The 19,364-nt window shown below is 36.6% G+C and overlaps 1 protein-coding gene across 3 annotated transcripts; it reads left to right on the top strand.

Moving 5' to 3' along the window:
- The first annotated feature begins 3,450 nt into the window (after nucleotides 1-3,450).
- On the top strand, nucleotides 3,451-18,818 carry fut7a (alpha3-fucosyltransferase). Of its 3 annotated transcripts, XM_011481696.3 has the most exons (4): nucleotides 3,451-3,554; nucleotides 4,505-4,728; nucleotides 13,874-14,000; nucleotides 16,744-18,818. In XM_011481696.3, the coding sequence occupies exons 3-4, from the start codon at nucleotides 13,980-13,982 to the stop codon at nucleotides 17,794-17,796; spliced, it is 1,074 nt and encodes a 357-aa protein (XP_011479998.1). In that variant the 5' UTR covers nucleotides 3,451-3,554; nucleotides 4,505-4,728; nucleotides 13,874-13,979; the 3' UTR covers nucleotides 17,797-18,818.
- Nucleotides 18,819-19,364: the final 546 nt, after the last annotated feature.

The raw sequence follows: 19,364 nt of genomic DNA, 5'->3' as shown, positions 1-19,364 counted from the left end.
AGAAGCAGATGAAAATAATGCTGTTGGAAAAATCTTGGTGTGATGTTGACCTACAAGCTCTTTGCTCCAATACCTTCTGATGCGGCCAGTTGTAGATGACTAGATCTATGTATGTCTTCATTTCTCATCTAAGCTGGCATCTGGCTCAAAACTATGGCTGGAAAACTTCAATATTACTCGCCATTTTTGTTGCACCACTTGCTTTCACTGATTTGTACTGGTTGTTTGGCAGAGATTTTAACACCAGATGCCCTTCCTGACACAACAATTTTATCCGGGCTGGGGACCAGCACAGGGGTACCCAGACTTGGGGCCCCCTATTATTACATAGCTAAGCAGTAGCGCAAAGGGTCCACAACTCAAGCAAATTTCTAGTAAACTCCTGCCACTCTGCAGAAACCATGTTCTAGGAAACAACAAAAATTCTTAGATTTTTACTAAAAATAGCATTAAAAAATGATGAACCAATGAGAACACTTTTACAGTGAATCAAAAGATGGTTGGAAAGAAACTTTATAGGGCTGCACGTTTCATAAAATGTGATCATAACTTTAGATATATGAAAAGAAAAGCAAATAAATATAAAGCAGGGGAAGCGCTTTCATACTTTTTTCTCATTTCAAGAATCTTTCACTTCTCATTTGTTTCCTCCTCGTTTTGCCATCTTTTTGTGTCTAATGAAAGTCTGTTCTCACGTTGCAGGTATTCACTTGAGGCTTGTATGCTTGTTTTGTTAGGAGGCGGAATCAGGGAAGAGCCCCGAGACAGGGTGACACAAAGGGAAAGCAGGCCGTACACCGAAAGGAGCGAGATAAGAGTTTCAAAACAGACAAATGTTGGATGACGTGACTGCAGACAGACCAGTAGCAGCCACTCTGCAGCTGAAACTTAAGGAAAAGAACCAGTTAAAATGTATAGAAAACAAAATACAATTATAGCTTGAAAAAGCTAACTGTGATTTGATATGGGACATCAACTCTAGTCATCAGTGAAGGTGATTTTAGCTTTGGAGTTTGGGGGAGGTGGATCAGCCACCTTCAGCTACTTGTCAGTGGAAACTTTCTCCGGTAATACCTGACAGGTCTGTCCTTCCTGACCTAGTTATTTGTTTTCCCTCTCTAGTGCCCCTTGCAGGAGGCAGGAGAAGGCAGGAGAAACACAAAAGGTTAATAAAAGTCAATGAGGCATAAGGTTATGTTTATAATTCATGTCACTCCAGCTGTTGTATCATCCGTGATAATCGAGCACTTCTAAGGCTGTGATCTTCATGAATAACTTTCAAGAAGAGAGTAAAGATGAAGTACAGGTGTGCAGACCTGAGCAGGAACTGAGGAGTTATATTTCTTTCAAAAGTATTTTGTTGGTAAAGCGTTGTAAAACAAAATAATGTTCTCACATGAGAGGGAATGACAGTCTCAGCTTGATAGGAGCAAAAAGTGGTGACAAATTCTGAAACAGACTGACTTCCTGTCAGTGCAGCGATGTGTGAAAAATGTAAATGTATTTGTGTTGATGTTTTTGACGTCTGATCATGAAGCATTGTTTGTTTGCTCACACAGACAGGAAGTTCTCTCATTTATTGTTCAAAGAATGGATTTTATGAAGGTCTTTACGAGCTGTGTTAACTTTGAAATCAGTTTTAATGCTAAACAGAGAAAGTTTACCACTCAAACAGTGTTTTTCTGTATTCAAGGTCAAATTGAAAAACTATTTTTTGTCCTTTCAATCAGATAGCAGATGCAGTACAGACAGACACAGATCTAAACATAGAGATAAACAAATTACAATGACATCTTGATTTAAAACGTGACAATTAAGGATTTAAGCTATTATATATCTATAAGCAAAGTGTAGGACATCATTACAACACCTAAACAAATAAGTGCACCGAGAAACAGCACAAGACAGTGTGAAGATGCAACATATATAGACTGACTTTGAGACAATTAAGACAAAATAGACAATAGTCTATGGGTCAATGCAATATATGACCATAAGTCCAGGGGTTATAGATATTCATAAAGGACTTGTAGTATAAATAATCTTGTAAAATGGAATCTAAAAGCCTCACAAACTGAGCATAGCGTGTTTGTGGCATCAGTGGTGCAGAGGCCAAGAGGTCGACCCTCGTAGGCCCTCTTGATTTTATTATTGGGATTGCTTTAGTGCGAGATGTAAAATATTCAGTCTGTATAAAATTGAATAAACCCTTTTTTTTTAAGTGAAATGCATTTTATTTGAGATCCATTGGTCTCTGTCAATGAATGTGTAATAATAAGTGATTAGGCTACCAAAAAAAAAAAAAAAAAAAACAGTTTTTTGCTTTTATGTTACTTGTCTGGCCCACTTGGGATCATATGGGTTAAATGTGGCCCCAGAACCAAAATTACACCAGTTTAAATTAAAGTAAGGCTGTTTTGTTAGCTGTGATTGCTCTGTTGCTGACCCTCCTGGCTTTCCTTGCACACTGGCCCTTGGACTCAAGGATGGGATAGCGGTGAGGTGATGAGCGCAAATCCTGAAGAACGTGAGAGGGTAGACCTTAAGCATGTAGGGTCGTTTTTTGAGTTAACGGTGCATACACAAACCGTGAAGTGTCTGGCAGGAACTATTAGAGTAGATGCTGCCCCCTACTGTATTAACATGCATGTTACCAGTGCTTGGGCACTGACAGGGAAAGAAGTTTAAGAATGGAGCCAGGGACAACAAACAATCAACCCTCCTGAAGAAGGCCTGTCAGGGGACAGAGGTCAACTGATGTATTGTGAGAAGGCCCTCAGTTACGTGCAGGAATGAGCAGTCAGGGGAGGCAGGTGAAATAAATCGCTGAAACATTTGATATAACCTTCATGTATGTTTACTCTATTTATTTTCTTAGTACATGCTAATGAAAACACTAAGAATCAACTCTAAAGAAGATATTTTTGCCACTGCTGCTCTGTTGTTGCTACAGACCATTTGTGTTACATTGCACACATGATGTGCTACAAAAAGAACTGATCAGCCTTGAGTCTCAAACGATTGAAGACGCATTTATTCACTCAATTCACATTTTATAACTTGAATAAATCCTTTTTTATTATTATAAAATTTTGTTATTTTCAGTAAAAGCATTAAATGTCATTTTAGTACTGTAATAAAAATAAACAAAGTTTAACCAAACTCATCTGGTCCCCATAAAAGAAAAAATCTTCTGATTTCAGAATATATGGAATAAAATAGCACTTTATTGATCTCCTAATATAATAAGTCCATCTGTAGATTAGAAATGATTGTAAAGGACTTCCGGCAGACAAATGAATAGGCCTAAATGCCTTATCAGATCTTCCTACAATGGGATGAATCCTTGTCTGAATAATAATTAACGGTGTATACTTCTTTAAGACTTTCTAACGTCTTTGAAGGCACAATATGGTTTACAGTCACAGACCCATTCACCCACACACACGATGACACACTGATGGCAGCTCCACTGCCTAACACTCGCGCCAAACTATAACCACCATGAGCAATGTGGGGTTCAGTTTCCCAAGGACACTTCGACACATGAGCCTGTAAGTAGGGAACCAAACCTGCAATCTTCCGATCAGAGGTCAACCACTGTACCTCTGCACCATAGCCGCCCCAAAAAACTTCAAACTGCACCATTTTTCAGCTACATTACTTTGTGGAATGAATCAGTAAAGGTAGGATACAGTCAGAAGGTGCGGGTGCGTTATGTGGAACTGAAGCAGCAGGATAAATAAAAAGGGCAAAATATTTTCAAAAACAATTATAACTGGAAATTCTATAGTAACAACCAGGAACAAAATTGCTGTGATAAGGAGAGAGCATGATGATTTTTTTCTGAACGTTTAATACTCAACTGCTCAAACGTCTAGATGATAAAAACCCCAGGTGTGTATCTGTAGCTGAACCTTTCTTTGTCTTAAAAGAAGCAAAACAAAGCAGAATATATGTTCTTTAACACCAAAATTTTTGTTTGGTGTTAAAGACATAGAAAAAAGTGTTGAGATTTTCTAACATTTTTTCCCAGTCTAATGTTTTATGTTGTCAATGTTGTCGTTGATTAAATTGTAACAATATATAACTTAGTAACCTCTTTTTTAATATTTGTTTACAAAAAAGAATTAGTCGGCTCTAACGTTACTATTTTTCTCTGCTGTTTTTGCAACAGTCTGCCTTTCCTGTTCTCAGAAGTAGAAAGAATCAAACCGGAGCCTTGATTTCAAAAGACGCCTCTTTTAAAGTGTCAAAGAGTCACCCCACCCTCTAAAAGTGGCAGACAAACGTTTTGAAAAATAAAAAACCAACTACACTTATGTACAAAAAGTAATCTCACAGCTGTTGCTAATGTCTTTTTCCTAAATCTTTAAAATACTTTTTTTTTTCTGTCTCAATGATGTTGCAGTTTAGCCTTTGTAAAATTTAAATGTTCGCTTGTGAAACCCACAACTTTTTTTAGTCATAGGTGACACTTCCTCTTTTTCCTTGTGTGTTAAAGTGAAACGAACAGCCACCATGGGTGTGCCATGTACCACCACACATACTTGCCCTTCCCATGAGCAGCGCAGCGAGTTTGGAATATCATCAACAAACTGTCAGGGAAGTCAGTTTCTTTAAAAAGCTCACATTTTTTGCACATTTCACTGCAGCCCTTTTGCTTGCAGCAGCTACCATACATGCCGTTGGTTTGGACTGAGGAATAGATGGACATCTCACGTTCAGGTCAGTAGAAAACCCTGGATTTTATCTGTGGCTGCGTTCTTGTTTTCTCTTTTATTTAAATGCATTCTGCAAATGCATAGCCAGTATCAGTGTGAAAATATTTGGAACTTTAATAAAACAAATAGGAAAATTGAGTGTTAAGGGCTGAAATCATGACCGGAATGATTTAGCTGCTTCTGGTGGATTCTTTGCTAACCTCGTCCCATCTTAAAACGTTCAAAAGTAACAATAAATTAAAATGTATTGACAATTAAATAATAAAAATCAGCCATTACTTTTGAGTTGTTGATTAACGCAATTATTTAAAAAAAAAACTAGTGAAATAGGGCTGGACAAAAATGATGGTACCCATAACTTAATATTTTTGTTGCAAAACCTTTTAAGGCAAGCACTGCCATTAAACAGTTTCTGTATTTGTCAATGAGCCTTCTGCACCTGTCCACAGGTATTTTGGCCCACTCCTCATGAGCAAACTGCTCCAGTTGTCTCAGGTTTGACGGGTGTCTTCTCCAAATGGCATGTTTCAGCTCCTTCCACAGATGTTCAATGGGATTCAGATCTGGGCTCATAGAAGGCCACTTCAGAATAGTCCAACGCTTTTCTCTTAGCCATTCTTGGGGGTTTTTGGCTGTGTTTTGGATCGTTGTCCTGTTGGAAGACCCGTGACCTGAGACCAAGCTTTCTGACACTAGGCAGCACATTTCTATCCAGAATGCCTCGATAATCTTGAGATTTAATTTTACTTTGCACAACTTCAAGACACCCTGTGCCAGATGCAGCAAAGCAGCCCCAAAACAGAACTGAGCCTCCTCCATGTTTCACAGTAGGGACAGTGTTCTTTTCATTGTATGCTTCATTTTTGAGTCTACGAACATAGAGCTGATGTGCCTTACCAAAAAGCTCCAGTTTTGTCTCATCTGTCCAAAGGACATTTTCCCAGAAGCTTTGTGGCTCGTCAACATGCATTTTTGCAAATTCCAGTCTGGCTTTTTTCTGATTTCCTTTCAACAGTGGTGTCCTCCTTGGTCGTCTCCCATGAAGTCCACTTTGGCTCAAACATCGACGAATGGTGCGATCTGATACTGATGTACCTTGATCTAGGAGTTCACCTTTAATTTCTCTGGAGGTTGTTCAGGCTCTTTGGATACAGTTCCAACCATCAGTCTCCTCAATTTGTCATCAGTTTTCCTCTTCCGGCCACGTCCAGGGAGGTTGGTTACTGTCTCGTGGGTCTTAAACTTCTAAAAAATATGTGCCACTGTTGTCACAGGAACGTCAAGCTGCTTAGAGATGGTTTCATACCCTTTACTTTTACGATGTTTGTCTATAATTTTGTTTCTAATGTCCTGGGACGATTCTCTCCTTGGCTTTCTGTTGTCCATGTTCAGTGTGGTACACACCTTTTCACCATACAGCAACGTGACTATTTGACTGCGTTTAAATAGGCAGACTGACTGATTATGGGTTTGAAAACAGCTGTGATGTCAATTAAAGGACACACCGGAGTTCATCATGACCCCCTGGGCAATTAGTTCTCAGTCTTATATGGAATGTAGAGTTTTCTTCACTGTTCCTCCTCAATGACAGTGCTGGACACGGTATTCTCGAGAACAGGCGCATTTTAATGTCTTCACTCCATGTAACGCCGTGAAAACTACATAACAGAGTTGTACAAATACCGTTAGACTTGACATTTACAGTTTCACCAAAAAATACATAACAAGTTAACTACCTCGTGGCTGCCTGTCACTTCGGAGGTCTTTGATGAATAACCAGTCTGTATTCAACTTTTCACAGCTTGTTGACTCCTTTTCCAAGCTGCCCTTTTGCATGGATCTTGGTTCAAAGTCTATAATGATGTGAGAATAAACTCCTCAGCCCAACATCAAATCACGCGAGTTCTCAGGAACTCTCGCGTTATTAGCGTTATACACAACTTCATATAACATTGTAATATAACAGTACTAAACAGCATAAAATCAAATAAAACACAATTTACACATTTTAATAACACAATTTTCAACCAAAGGTATTTCTTCCTTTAAACCAAAAATTAACTAATTTTGTAACCTTTTCAGTGACACTTACATGGAAGTACCATCATTTTTGTCCAGCCCTATTTCATTACCGGTAGTTTGTTTTTTAAATAATTCTGTTAATCAACAACTCAAAAGTAATGGCAGATTTTGATTATTTAATTTTAAATACATTTTAATTTGTTACTTTTAAACATTTCAAGTCATTCCAGTGAGTATTGTGGACTTTCTTAAACTGAAGGATACCAACAATTTTGTCCACCTCTGTATATTTGGGGTGAAAACTGCATAATCATAATGAAAAGACCACTGGGAACGCCTTTATAATAGATAAAAATATAGTTGGAGTGGGACTTTAAATAGTATGTCATAATATAAAATGTCTGCAGATCTTTTATCCCCCTTTTTCTACTAATTTGCAATTGAACGGACAAACCAAGTTATAACTTGCAGAGGGGACCTGCAAGTTCTCTGTTTCTCACATCCTGTTTGAGAAGTAACTTGTCAATCGCTACTGATTTATAGTCGTTATTCATGGCTTTGCCCAAAGTGAAACCCAACAGTTATTTCCAAGGGTTAAATGTGCTAAAACAAACTCATGGCAGCTTGAAATATTGAATAAATGAAATAAATCCCTTTATGCATTTATCCAATCGGAAGGACCCGTTTACGTTGTTGATCAATCAGATGAGCCCTTCTATGTTTGATGTTTGCCTCCTATGTCGACAAGGGTCATTTGGAGTATAATTTTTATACTGTTGCATTGAAATGGAAATTATGTTTTTGGTTGGTTTGATATTTGTTTATATACCGCAAATTATATCGTTATCGCAATATTAATCACCAATATCGCATATCGCGAGTTTTCCTCATATCGTGCAGCCCTAATTCCAATTTTAGATGAACACTTTTCCTCAAGCTCAACCTTACTGTAGATGACAGAAACTTTCACTGAAGGTCAGTAATACAAATGTACCAATTCATTACTAACATTATTCAACACTTTATGACCATTATGACAGTACAAGAAAAATATAGCTGATTTATATGCATGGTGCCTCATAATTGAATTAAGATGATTTTTTTTCATTTAGATTTCAGCATACAGGCTAAATACATGTTTCTGTGGAAATAACACAAAATTTCAGGAAGAGACATGATCTGAGAGCAGTGGAACTTCAATCAAGTATCAAGCAGGGACACACGAAGCTTTTCATTTCTAAAAAAAGATCCACTACCTTTTTCTCTGTATTTCAAAAAAATGTCTTGATGGAAAAAATAGTCACAAATATAACATACCCAGGTGTGATAAACCTGCCTATTAAATTATGCTACCATGGCAATTATGTTAGCCTTAAATGAATGATGAAGCTGCAAAGCAAAACATATATCTGCATACAATTAGGTGATTAGTTGCATGTCTTCATCATAATAGGTTGTGATAAAAGTGTGCCATTAACATGATTCCCACCTATGAGATTTCTTTAGGATCAAATTATATTTTCATGATCTCTAACTTCAGCTGCTTTAACTATTAATGCAACACCCTCAAACCTCTCATTTGGTATGTTCAATCTGAAGATGATGGCCAACCTAATTGATTAAAAGCTTCAGCAAATTTCCTTTTTCTGATTAATCCCATCTACTTTTACACTTTATACTTTTATAATTGATAAGGGATTGGGAAAACTGTAGATTGTTTTGCTCTCAGTTGTAATAATCAGTCATTAGTGATGAGTGATGATTTGTGACGTTTGGCAATGAGAGGCTCTGTCATGATCATGTCATCTGTAAGAGGAAGCAGTTGAGAAATAAAGTTGTGTGTGAAAAGTTGGAGTTCATCTAAATTGGAGAAGTCTCTTTATTTTTCCTCCGTTTTTGAGTCGGATACTGGGTACACGCCAGGACCAATGCATGAATAAAAACTCTGCTAACAACAATAATTGTTGTAAACGCAAACTATGTTGGCAAAAATTTTGACTCATAGATAATGTATTCTATACACTTACAACCCTTTTAAGAGCTTAAATTCATATTTTCTTTCATTTTATACAATTTTGAGCTTATGGAATATGGTTATGAAATAGTACTTATATATTTGAACAATTCTGCACTGATAAACCTATAATTTTTAACAGTTAAAAATGAAATACAAAATGCATTTTTTTTAAGTTGTAGTTTTGTTTAATTATTTTTTTTATGAACAAGAATCCCTGTGTTGAATTGATGAAAATAAAAAAGTCACAAACGTTCTGGCCCTTTTCAATTGTTTTTATCTGAATAAAGTTGAAAAAGTTTAACGTTTAAAGCCCACGTCTTTGTGCAACAACACATCCATGTTACAACTGATTTATGTCTCCAAAAAGCTCTTGATAACTTCATTGTTGAGCAGTAAGTGTTGTTTTAATTCTGAACTGCAAGTTGCTTTTTAACCTTTCAACCTTTCAACCTGTCAGCATTTTCTTAATCAGGGAATTTATTTTCGATACTCCTCTCTTTACGTGTCTACATTTCAGTACTGGTAACTCTTGGTTTTAAGTTCCATTTTACTTACTAAGGAAATGACACCAGGAAACCTATATTTTGGTTTCCTGTGTTGTGTTGTTTTACAAAATGTTGGTCCCTGTGACAAAGTAGTTGTATCTAATTGTCACCTGCCTGTCATAGCTCATCACCTTTAGACACTTCATGCACAACCACCAAATGTTTAAGACTGGTTTGATTTTTGTCATGTTTCTCACCTTCTCTTCCTGGTGCACAAGGAACAAAATGGTAGCCAAGGCCTTTGCTTCCTGTTTAATAGTTGGGCACAGGAAGTGGAAAAATTTGGATATCTTTGTACATACTTTTTGTTGCAAATGATTTGACTTGTTTGTTTGTTTATTTATGTTTGTATTTATTTGCAGGACTTTAACTGTATGATTTGCAGAACATTTCTATCTTTTGTTGTATATTTTCTTTATTGTTTGTTAAAAAGTGGCTTCCTTCCTGGGCGCGGCCAGCCAACTAACTGGAGCCCATAAAAGAGGAGGAGCTCAGTGTAAAGGAGAGAGTGTGTGTGAGCTGTGCAGCCAAGGTGTGAGATCAGCAAATAAAAACCTGGCCCTGAACTTAAAAGTAATCTGCCTCCTACGTAAACCAGGCCACTCTTGTCACATCACATTGTGACAGGCCCAAGGGGGACAAATCTGATTATTATCTCTATTGATTCTACCCTGCGACAGACTGGCCACCTGTCCAGGGCGTCCCCTGCCTTCGCCCACAAGTGGCCGGGATAGGCTCCGGCAGCCCTGGGACCCCGAAAGGGACAAAACGGAATAGAAAATGAATGAATGATTTTAAAGTTGAAAGATCAGATTTTATACAAAAAAGTATGTGTATATTCTGGTTTCATAGATTTTTTTCAATGGAGCGCTGTGAATTTTTTTCTTATTTTTAATTAGTCGTGTGGATTTTCAAAGATCTACATAGTTACCAGCATGTTTTTTTGATTGGCAGATGGTTTTGTTGGTCTCATCACACCTTCCGTTTATGCAGTTCTGCCAAATCAATGGATTTTGACATGTTAGGGGTTTGGGTAGAGAAAGCAGTCAATATGTCCAGGCCATTTCAAAGTCCAGATTATGTATTTAAATATTAAGACACTTTGTTCAAAGTCCAAAATGAATTTTTGAACTTTTTAAAAGAGAGAGAAGTGTCCTTCATTTCCTGTCCTCCCACTTACCTCGTCCTACATAACATGTTCTCATTTCCTTTTACACGTCTCAAAATGTAATGCATCAAGGAGCTTCTTCTACTCCACTAAGGTAAAACTTTTGTTTTCCTGAGCTCTTGCTGAACCATAGAGCAACTAAATTAAATTTAGAACTAAATTCTTATGTGTAACAATATTCTTGGAATACAGAATTACTTACATTGTCAAATTTAGATGTTTTAGAGCTTCAGTCAGCAAAATCAAAGGTGAAATATAAACCTGTATCCTGCCTATAAACACATTTAATGGTTGTCTTTAAGAATACTGTTACAGAAATAGGATGGAAAACAGGAAGTTTGTATTTACAGATACACTGATCTTTATTTTAAAGTGTTGTCTACTTTAGAATGTTTGGTGGTATGCTAAGTAAAAAAAATTTCAGTCCCGATGCTTCCCTTTTTTTTTCTTTTTTTTTAAGTATTTCAGGTTTAAAAGGCTCTGCAGAGGACTGGCACAAAAATGACTGGAAGCTAAGTAAAAATATCAAGTCATGTGCAAATATAGAGTATTTCCTATAAACTAGGAAAAAAAACAAAATGGATAGCATCTGCGCTTTTTACTATAGTTGTAAAACACAGAAAGCTTGGGTAAAATTATATGAATACCAGTCAAAGACAGACAAGCTTTCATCAACCTTAACACACTAATAAAGGAAAGATGAAATACAGAGGAGCTATGAAAGGGGCCAGTCTGAATTTTACATTTCATGTCATTCAGTATTTTTTTATTCTGCAAAAGTCTCGTCAGAGAAATTTTTTTTTCTGTTTTATTTGTTTTACTTGTTTAAACTTTGGTCAAATCTCACATAATTTGTCCGTTTCAAACTGAGCTTGATATCACATTTACATACATGTTCAGTAAAGAGTGTTGTCTTTAAATATATTTACACTTTTAGTAAATCGAGTGGAATTGACTTTAGCAATCTTTACAACTTATATTTTCACAGTGTTTTGTTCTTCTTTGATCATATGGAAAAAAATTAATGCAAATAAATATTTACGGTATATAGAGTTTTGCTTCACCTTAATATAGTTTTTCCTTGTTCCCATTATATGTGACTCAAAAGCTGTGTTCCTTTTTACAGATTTTTATTTCTCTGTTTTTGTTCTATAAAAAGTAAGTTTTTAGTTTGTCATTTTCGGAAATGATTGCAATAAACTTTTAATCAGGAACGTTACTTTTCGTCCAAAAAACCTTTGGTGCTGTGTTTGGGAAGCATCACCAGTAAGTGCATGCAGCTTACTTTATCCTTACAATTACTTCACCATGCATTGCATTACCGCACGCACGACAATCGTAAGTTCCATTTTTAAAGGCGTCGCTTGAGGTGTTGATACGTACAAACCTCAAGGGAATTGCTAGACACACATACGCTCTCTTTAAGATGTGATCACTCCTTTCTACAACCCTCCATAGGCACGGACAATGCAAAAAACCTCAATACACCTATACGGGTGCATGTGACAAAGGCCTAACACACAAAACTAACACACTTTTACGATTTTGGTTGATTTTAACTAGACTTTCTCAAACTTGGCTCAAGCTTGGAATTGAACTCTTGAACGTTTACATCTTAACACTGGAATTACTTTTCTGAGTACTAAATCTTTGACATCATGTCTATAATATGTATCACATAGTTCTGCATTAGTCTACATTAAGTTCAACCCCTTCCCTGAAACTAACCTGAAATTCTGATCCTGGCCTACGCATTTGTTGAAAACTGTGGGTGTATCATATACCGCGACTATATTTTCCCTTTTGGCTTCAAAGGATACTTTTAGACCAGAAAAGTCATATAGTCTTGGTTAATTTTTACAGGAAGTGCAGAAAAATCTCACACCTTTCTTTGGTTTGCAAACACACGCAACTACCCAAAGCTAACAATTTACACTCACAACAACTGTGTATATTCCAGGGTAAACTGTTAAAAGAAAGAACAGACATAAAGGTAGAAAATCATATTGCCTGTCATCCCCAAATTGGCATCAGTAAATCTCTGAAATTGCAAAAATTCCAGGTGTGCCCTGGGGATAAAGACTTTTTCTTTATTTGCACTTCTCTAGATTTGTTTATTGGCATTTGTTTTTCACATTTCACTTTAATCTCCTTTGTTTATATATATATATATATATATATATATATAGAGAGAGAGAGAGAGAGAGAGAGAGAGAGAGAGAGAGAGAGAGAGAGACTTGCTTCAGCTGGAATTATAAAAGTTAAAGGTCTATCTTTTAAATGTACATTTTAATTACTGAATTTTAGCAATTAATTTTTTGGGGGATTTGCAAGAAATTTTTATCTATATAATTTTATTTTTTTTAAAAGATGCTATATGTTTAAATTTAAACAACATTAACCTACATCCTTGAATTTTTTACTAATATATATCCACATCCTTGTTTTCAAACTAATTTTTAAATGTTTTTATCATTACTAATTTTAATTGTTTGATCACCACTGTGTCCTTACTCTGTGGTGATTTTAATTGAAAACATATATTAATTTCATCACATTTAATTCTCATTATTTATGTTTCATTTACACAGTTTTTATTTTTTTTAACTTGAATCATGTACGGTGCATTCTGCTGTATGTGTATACAAGAAGTGCTATAGAAATAAAGTTAATTGATAAACTAATTCCCCTTTTGCATTCATCAGGGCTCGCTTGCATGTGAACCAATGCCTTCTTTGTCAGACCAGGCTCTGATTGTTTGCTAAACCATAGGAACTATCAAATAAAACTGGTGTTTGACCAAACAGCACATCCTAAAAGTGACACAAGACTCACAGTAAAGGAAAGGCACATGAGAAAGAAGAAGTCCCAACCCTAAATTGTCGTAATCGTGAATTATCGCTGAATCCTGTTAGTTACTTCAGACCTACGTCTGTAGGATTAACAGGATTTACTTTACTTGAAATGGTTCCTCTTGTTTTTTTTTTAAATTCAGAATACATGATGAGGTTGACCTTTCAGTCTTTAAAACTTCACGAACTAGTCCAACGACACCCCTGACCCAGAGACCCAACTGCTATTTTGGTGGCAGTGTCACGACACCATGTGACGTTTTCATCTCAGCTGCTGCAAGGCATTAAACACACTCATGTATTTGAGGCTCACGGCACTTTACACGCCTTGCTTTTAGACTCAGCTTAGTACAAAGTACTGTATTTGTTGTTCAGCGTTTCTGTTATATACAGAATAGACATGGTCCTAATGGAGAGGGCTCTTGCACAAATAATGCAATTACAGAATGCCAGGATGTCTGCTATCTGCTGGAAAGCATTATAGAGGATGTCACTCCCACTGTTTGTCTTCATCAATAATGAATCATTCTTTCCATATAATTCAGAGGTCTGCTGTCTATCAGAACACTCAAATGAAATTGCAACTCTGGACAAGAGGCTGAAACCAGAGAGGAGGAAAACTGCTTTGTGGTGTTGCCCGTTTCTTCAGAGATGGATGAAGTGAAAAATCAGGTACGCAGATGATCCCTTGAAATTTGATCTGAAGTGTTACATTGAAGCCGTTTTTGAGAATGGGTTCACAAAAGGAGAGAACATCTTCACAATGCATCTGTTCTTATTTATATGGGTGATGTTATCAAAAGATTCTGCTCTTCAGGGCAGCTGGACTTTAGAGGTTCGTCTAGTAGATGTTTTACTTCTCATGACTAGCATTGGCAGTTCCTGAAATATTGTGGTCTCTGAACATATGCATTGAGTTCAAGATGAAATATCTGGGTCATTTCGCACGAATTAGTCGTAAACAGATAGTGTTGCATCATTTTTCCACTGGGTGTACCATACGGCACCCGTCTTTGCCCTGCACTTCTGTGGTCAAAGAAAAAAAAAGAGCTTGAGCTGCAAGCAGCCTTTGACACCTGTCTGAAAAAACCACAGCGCTGCAGTACAAGTGAGCTGTTTTGCACTGTAACAATCTGTGCTCTGCATACTTTGCTTTGACAACAGACAAGCTTTGGATTCAGTTAAATTAGACACTTATCAAAGTATTGATAAATTTTCTGTTTAGTGCTGTCGTTTTATCAAACTTTCATGTTGAATCTTCATCAAACTGGCTCATGAAATTAATTTTACAGCTTTTTGTAAATATGTACTTACCAGAGCAACAAGTGTAAAAATAGGGCCCCAAATACCATTTAAATGTCGCAACAGAACAAGCAGGTACTTTTCATAATTTCCCTTTTTTAACTTTCCTGTTAAAAAAAAGGAAGCAAATAACTGGAAAACATACCCAGAGCCGCAGCGCATGATGGTGAGTTTACTGTTACGGCTGAAAATATCTTGGACTGAATAGCATAATTATAAATAATACTTTTTTTTGGATAGTTCAAAAAAGTTCATAGTGTCTGTGTTATTAACTGACTTCGTAGGTTCTTATTTTTTTTTTCCACATACCTGACAGGTTTCGATGGATGTCTTCCGTCTTCGTCAGAGTCGTTCTTTTGGTTTTTCAAGCAAATTCAGAAATTTATCATGTAGTTAACTGCATTGTGTTATAGTTTATGTTTAGGTTTTTTTGTTTTGTCACCCTGTTGCAAACGAACTGTTTCTAAACTGAATGAGTAACAGTTGTACACAATTGTAAAAAAATTTAATAATAACATTTTTCTTTTATTTCTGTGGAAAAGAAAATGTGTCTTTAGAGGATCCTGTAGGACTTTTGTTGGTAAATAACTTCAAAAACCACTACGAAATCTGAACAAGGCTTTAGAAAAATGGGTTTTAACCATCGTAAATCATGTCGTCTCATCATAAAAATGAAAGAGTTATGAAATTTGATGCCTTAGTGAAAGTTACTACTTTTAATTTCTTGGACACCTTTCAGCTTTTTTATGCCCATCCACTGTATGTTACAGCTTCCACAATACCATTTTATTGGTGGTAAATAAAGGTGTTAAAGTTTATGTTTTTAGTTTGTTTTTTATTAAAGTCAGCTTTCAAAGTGTTCTTTTTAATTATTTATCTGCCACGCAAACCAAATGGTTGCGCACACAAAAAAAAACATTTTTTTAAAAACATTTATAGTGTGTATTACTTCCCTGAGATTGAGTATTAGGGCCACCATGAAAGATAAAAATAAATTAATATACAAGAACAAAGTTGTAAAAGTCTGAGGAAAAACTTAAAAATGTTAAAGAATAAAGTCGTACATTTAAGAGAAAGAAAGTCAACATTTTAAAAGAATAAATTTTTAAAATTCTGAGAACAAAGTTGTATTTTACGAGAATGAAGTTGAACATTAATAAGAAAAGAAATAATTATTTTAAAAGGAGAAAGCCTACAAAAAAGAGGTTGTTGTGTAAGCCTCCATCTACAAGATGTGCCAACTAAAATCCATCAACGCAGCCATTTATGGCAATGTCACAAAGTTTTAGTTTATCATAGGAATCTGTGTGCCATAATGCATTCGGACCTCTGCAAGTACACTCCTAAAGGGGGCAAACACCACACTTGCCGGAAGTTCACCCTTTTTGGGTCATGAATCTTTTCCAAAGAGGCCCAGTTTCCTGTAAATTCTTTTCAATGTATGTATATTCACAAAAGGTCATGTTGACTCACTAAAAGACTCCATATTTTCTTTTTTGAGAAACCAACAACAAAGTAATCGCTTGCAAAGTGCTTTTTGTTGTTTCTATTTCACTTAGTAAACAGCCTGTCCCCTCATAAATTTGTCTTTAATCCTATAAACTCTAAACTTACAAAATTATAACTATATTCTTATAAAACATTGACTTTTTACTGATAATAATACCAGTTAATTCATGCAAAGTTTTGTGTGTGTGGGGTTTTTCATAATTTTACAACTTTATTTTTGCACGTTTTGTTCTTTATTCTCATTTATTTATTTACTTACTTACTTACTTACTTACTTACTTACTTACTTACTTACTTACTTACTTACTTACTTGTTTATTTACTTATTTTTTGTGGTGGCCTTAATATTCCGTCCCACTCCCCAAGGCAATAACCAGCAGAAGACTTACTGATCATGTATTGGTTGAGTGGTCAAAGGTATAACAAGATTTATATAGGTTTAAGTCAAATAAAAACACTTTGAGAAATCTTCTTCAGCAACTAATTTTGATGCTAAATTGTTCTTGGAAAATCAAAATGCTTTAGAGCAGGATTAAACAGCTATTTTTTGAATGAAGTCAATCAGTTAGAACACATTATAAATATTTGTCTTCCTCTGTTGCAGGGCAGTGACAACGTTAAAAGATTTCTGAAGAAGTTCTTCATCATCTGCACTCTCTTGACTACATTGCTGTATGTTTATCATGGATGGTGGAGAAGCGACAGCTACACCACGTTTGGCCATGTAAAAAACAATGGGAGTTTAACCATCCTGCTGTGGCACTGGCCCTTTGTTCAGTCCTATGTCCTGGAAGGTGATGTTTGCTGGGATCTCTTCCACATCCCTCACTGTAAGCTGGTAGACGATCGCTCCTATTTCTCTTCTGCGGACATTGTGGTGTTCCACAACAGAGAACTGATACAGGGCAGACAAAAATTGCCCACTGACCTCCTAAGACCAGAAGGCCAGCGGTGGGCCTGGATGTCCCTGGAATCTCCAGCTCACAATGGAAACCTAAAACCGTTTGCAAACATCTTCAATATGACCATTTCCTACAGGAGGGATGCTGATGTTACCATACCTTATGGAGAACTGCTCCCTAAGGAGGAAGAAACCCCACTGCCAGAGGACATTACTGTCAATAAGAGCTCCCTGGTCTGTTGGGTGGTCAGCAACTACATGAGGCACCATAAAAGAACTCAGGTGTACAAAGAGCTCAGCGCCGTCGTTCCAGTGCAGGTTTATGGCCGATGGACAGGTAAACCTCTTTCCTCCTCAGATCTGCTGCCCACAATCTCCCGCTGCTTCTTCTACTTGGCATTTGAGAACTCACTGGCCAAAGATTATATCACTGAAAAGCTGTGGAAGAACTCCTATGAAGCCGGAGCTGTGCCCGTTGTCCTGGGCCCCTCGATACAAGACTACAAAGCTGTGGCTCCGCCTCATTCTTTCATCCATGTTAATGAGTTTGCATCAGTAAGAGAGCTGGGAGAATACTTACAAGAGCTGGCAAAAGACAAAAAGCGCTATGCAGAGTATTTTAACTGGAAGCAGTGGTGGAAGGTGAAGCTTTATGTAGATTGGAGGGAAAGACTCTGCAACATCTGTTCTCAAAACAGCACTTTACAATACAAAAAGACTTACTCAGATTTAGAGGCTTGGGACAAGAAGGTTTAGGTATTACGAAAATATTTCCACATTTCTGTGGCATAATAAGGGATATTTGGTCATTCTCAACATTTATGAAAACATCCTATTCAATGTTCATCATGACAGGGCCAACTTACAATCTTTTTTTCATTTTAACAGAAAAATTCATGTATTTTCAACACTATGAAGCGCACTTAAAAGTCTTTTTTTGTTTTTTTCAAAACAGCCCCCCTTATAATCCAGTGTGCCTCATATATGGATGAATTCTGGTTGTGTTTACTCAAGTTAAAGGGGTTTTGAGAGCTGCACGGCGCTCTGGCAAAATGTTTGCTTTGATTTTGTTGTAAATACGCTATCATGGCTAATTCGTAGCATGTTACATACAAGTTTTAGAATGGCTGTAACACAGTTAATAAACTGTGGCTGACAGATTGATCTTTTACTCTTTTGTCTCACTTAATGCACCTTATAGTTCGGTTCACCAATTATATAATTTCAAAAATAAAACTTTTCATCAATGGTGCGTCTTACAATTCAGTGTGCCCTATGGTGCAAAAAAATACGGAGCAGACAGCCCTCCGTCTGGCTTTTTATAAAAACACAGCACTTTTCAGGATGCGGTATGTCGCGGTCATGTCTGTCCAACTAAGAAAACTTGACTCTTTCAGCATTTATTGAGGCAAGTGTGGCATTTTATGCTTCCAGCAGCAGAAACTGACTGAGTGACACTATCAAGTAGACAGTTGGATAAAGATTTTCGTTTGTTTTGTTTCTTTACTTCATTGTAAGCTGGCTTTCTTGTTCAAATCCTGTTCATTTTCTGTAACTGAGAAACACTTACATTGCTTTTGATTGATCAAAGTCTTAAGGTTGTTGTTTTTTCCTTTAATAAATACTCAGTGTTTTTTTACAACAAGCTTGTTATGAATGCTATGATTTATCATACATGGTATTTTTTGGTCATGTGTCAGAGAGGAACCTAGACAAGACAGCAGTAAGAACTTGTGAACTTATGGCGAGTGCTTGTCACATCTTCAAAAAAAAAAAAATAAAGAACAAGAATTGGACAGAAATGCTGCGGTTTAACCATCAAGACTGTGGCTCACATTTCTGTCTTTGACAGTGTTGTCTTGCTGCAATAAATTGTGGGGTTTCTCAATATTGAAAACAGCTGTAATCAAATCCCTCCTCAAAAAAATTTTGCAGAGTCTAGACAAGACACAAATGAGCAACTACAGACCGATATCAAACCTGCCATTTTTGAGGTAGATAATCGAAAAAGCTGTTTTCCATCAGTAATATGAATTTATGATAAGAAACAACTACAATGATGTCTTCCAGTCAGGCTTCAGACAGCACCACAGCACTGAGACAGCTCTGACCAAAGTGACTAATGATTTACGTTTGAGCAGACACTGGAAATATGCCAGTACTAGTTTTATTGGATCTCAGTGATTGTTGATACAGTTGAGCATGCTATATTACTCAGTCGACTGGAAAACTGGGTGGGTCTCACCCTGCCAGTACTAAACTGATTCAAAATGTACATGAAAAACAGGAAAAGTTTTGTGTCAGTTGGTAAATTCACATCGCAG

The sequence above is a fragment of the Oryzias latipes genome, chromosome 12 (genome assembly GCF_002234675.1).
Source record: "Oryzias latipes chromosome 12, ASM223467v1".
NCBI lineage: Eukaryota > Metazoa > Chordata > Actinopteri > Beloniformes > Adrianichthyidae > Oryzias > Oryzias latipes.
The sequence above is the reverse complement of the archived record's forward strand: the minus strand, read 5'-3'. Positions and strand labels throughout refer to the sequence as shown.

Bases quoted from the DNA above. Each gene is read 5' to 3' on its own strand.
- fut7a (XM_011481696.3), top strand. From the start codon at position 13,980: ATGGATGAAGTGAAAAATCAG. The intron at 14,001-16,743 runs GTACGCAGATGA...CCTCTGTTGCAG, and splicing joins TGGATGAAGTGAAAAATCAG to GGCAGTGACAACGTTAAAAG.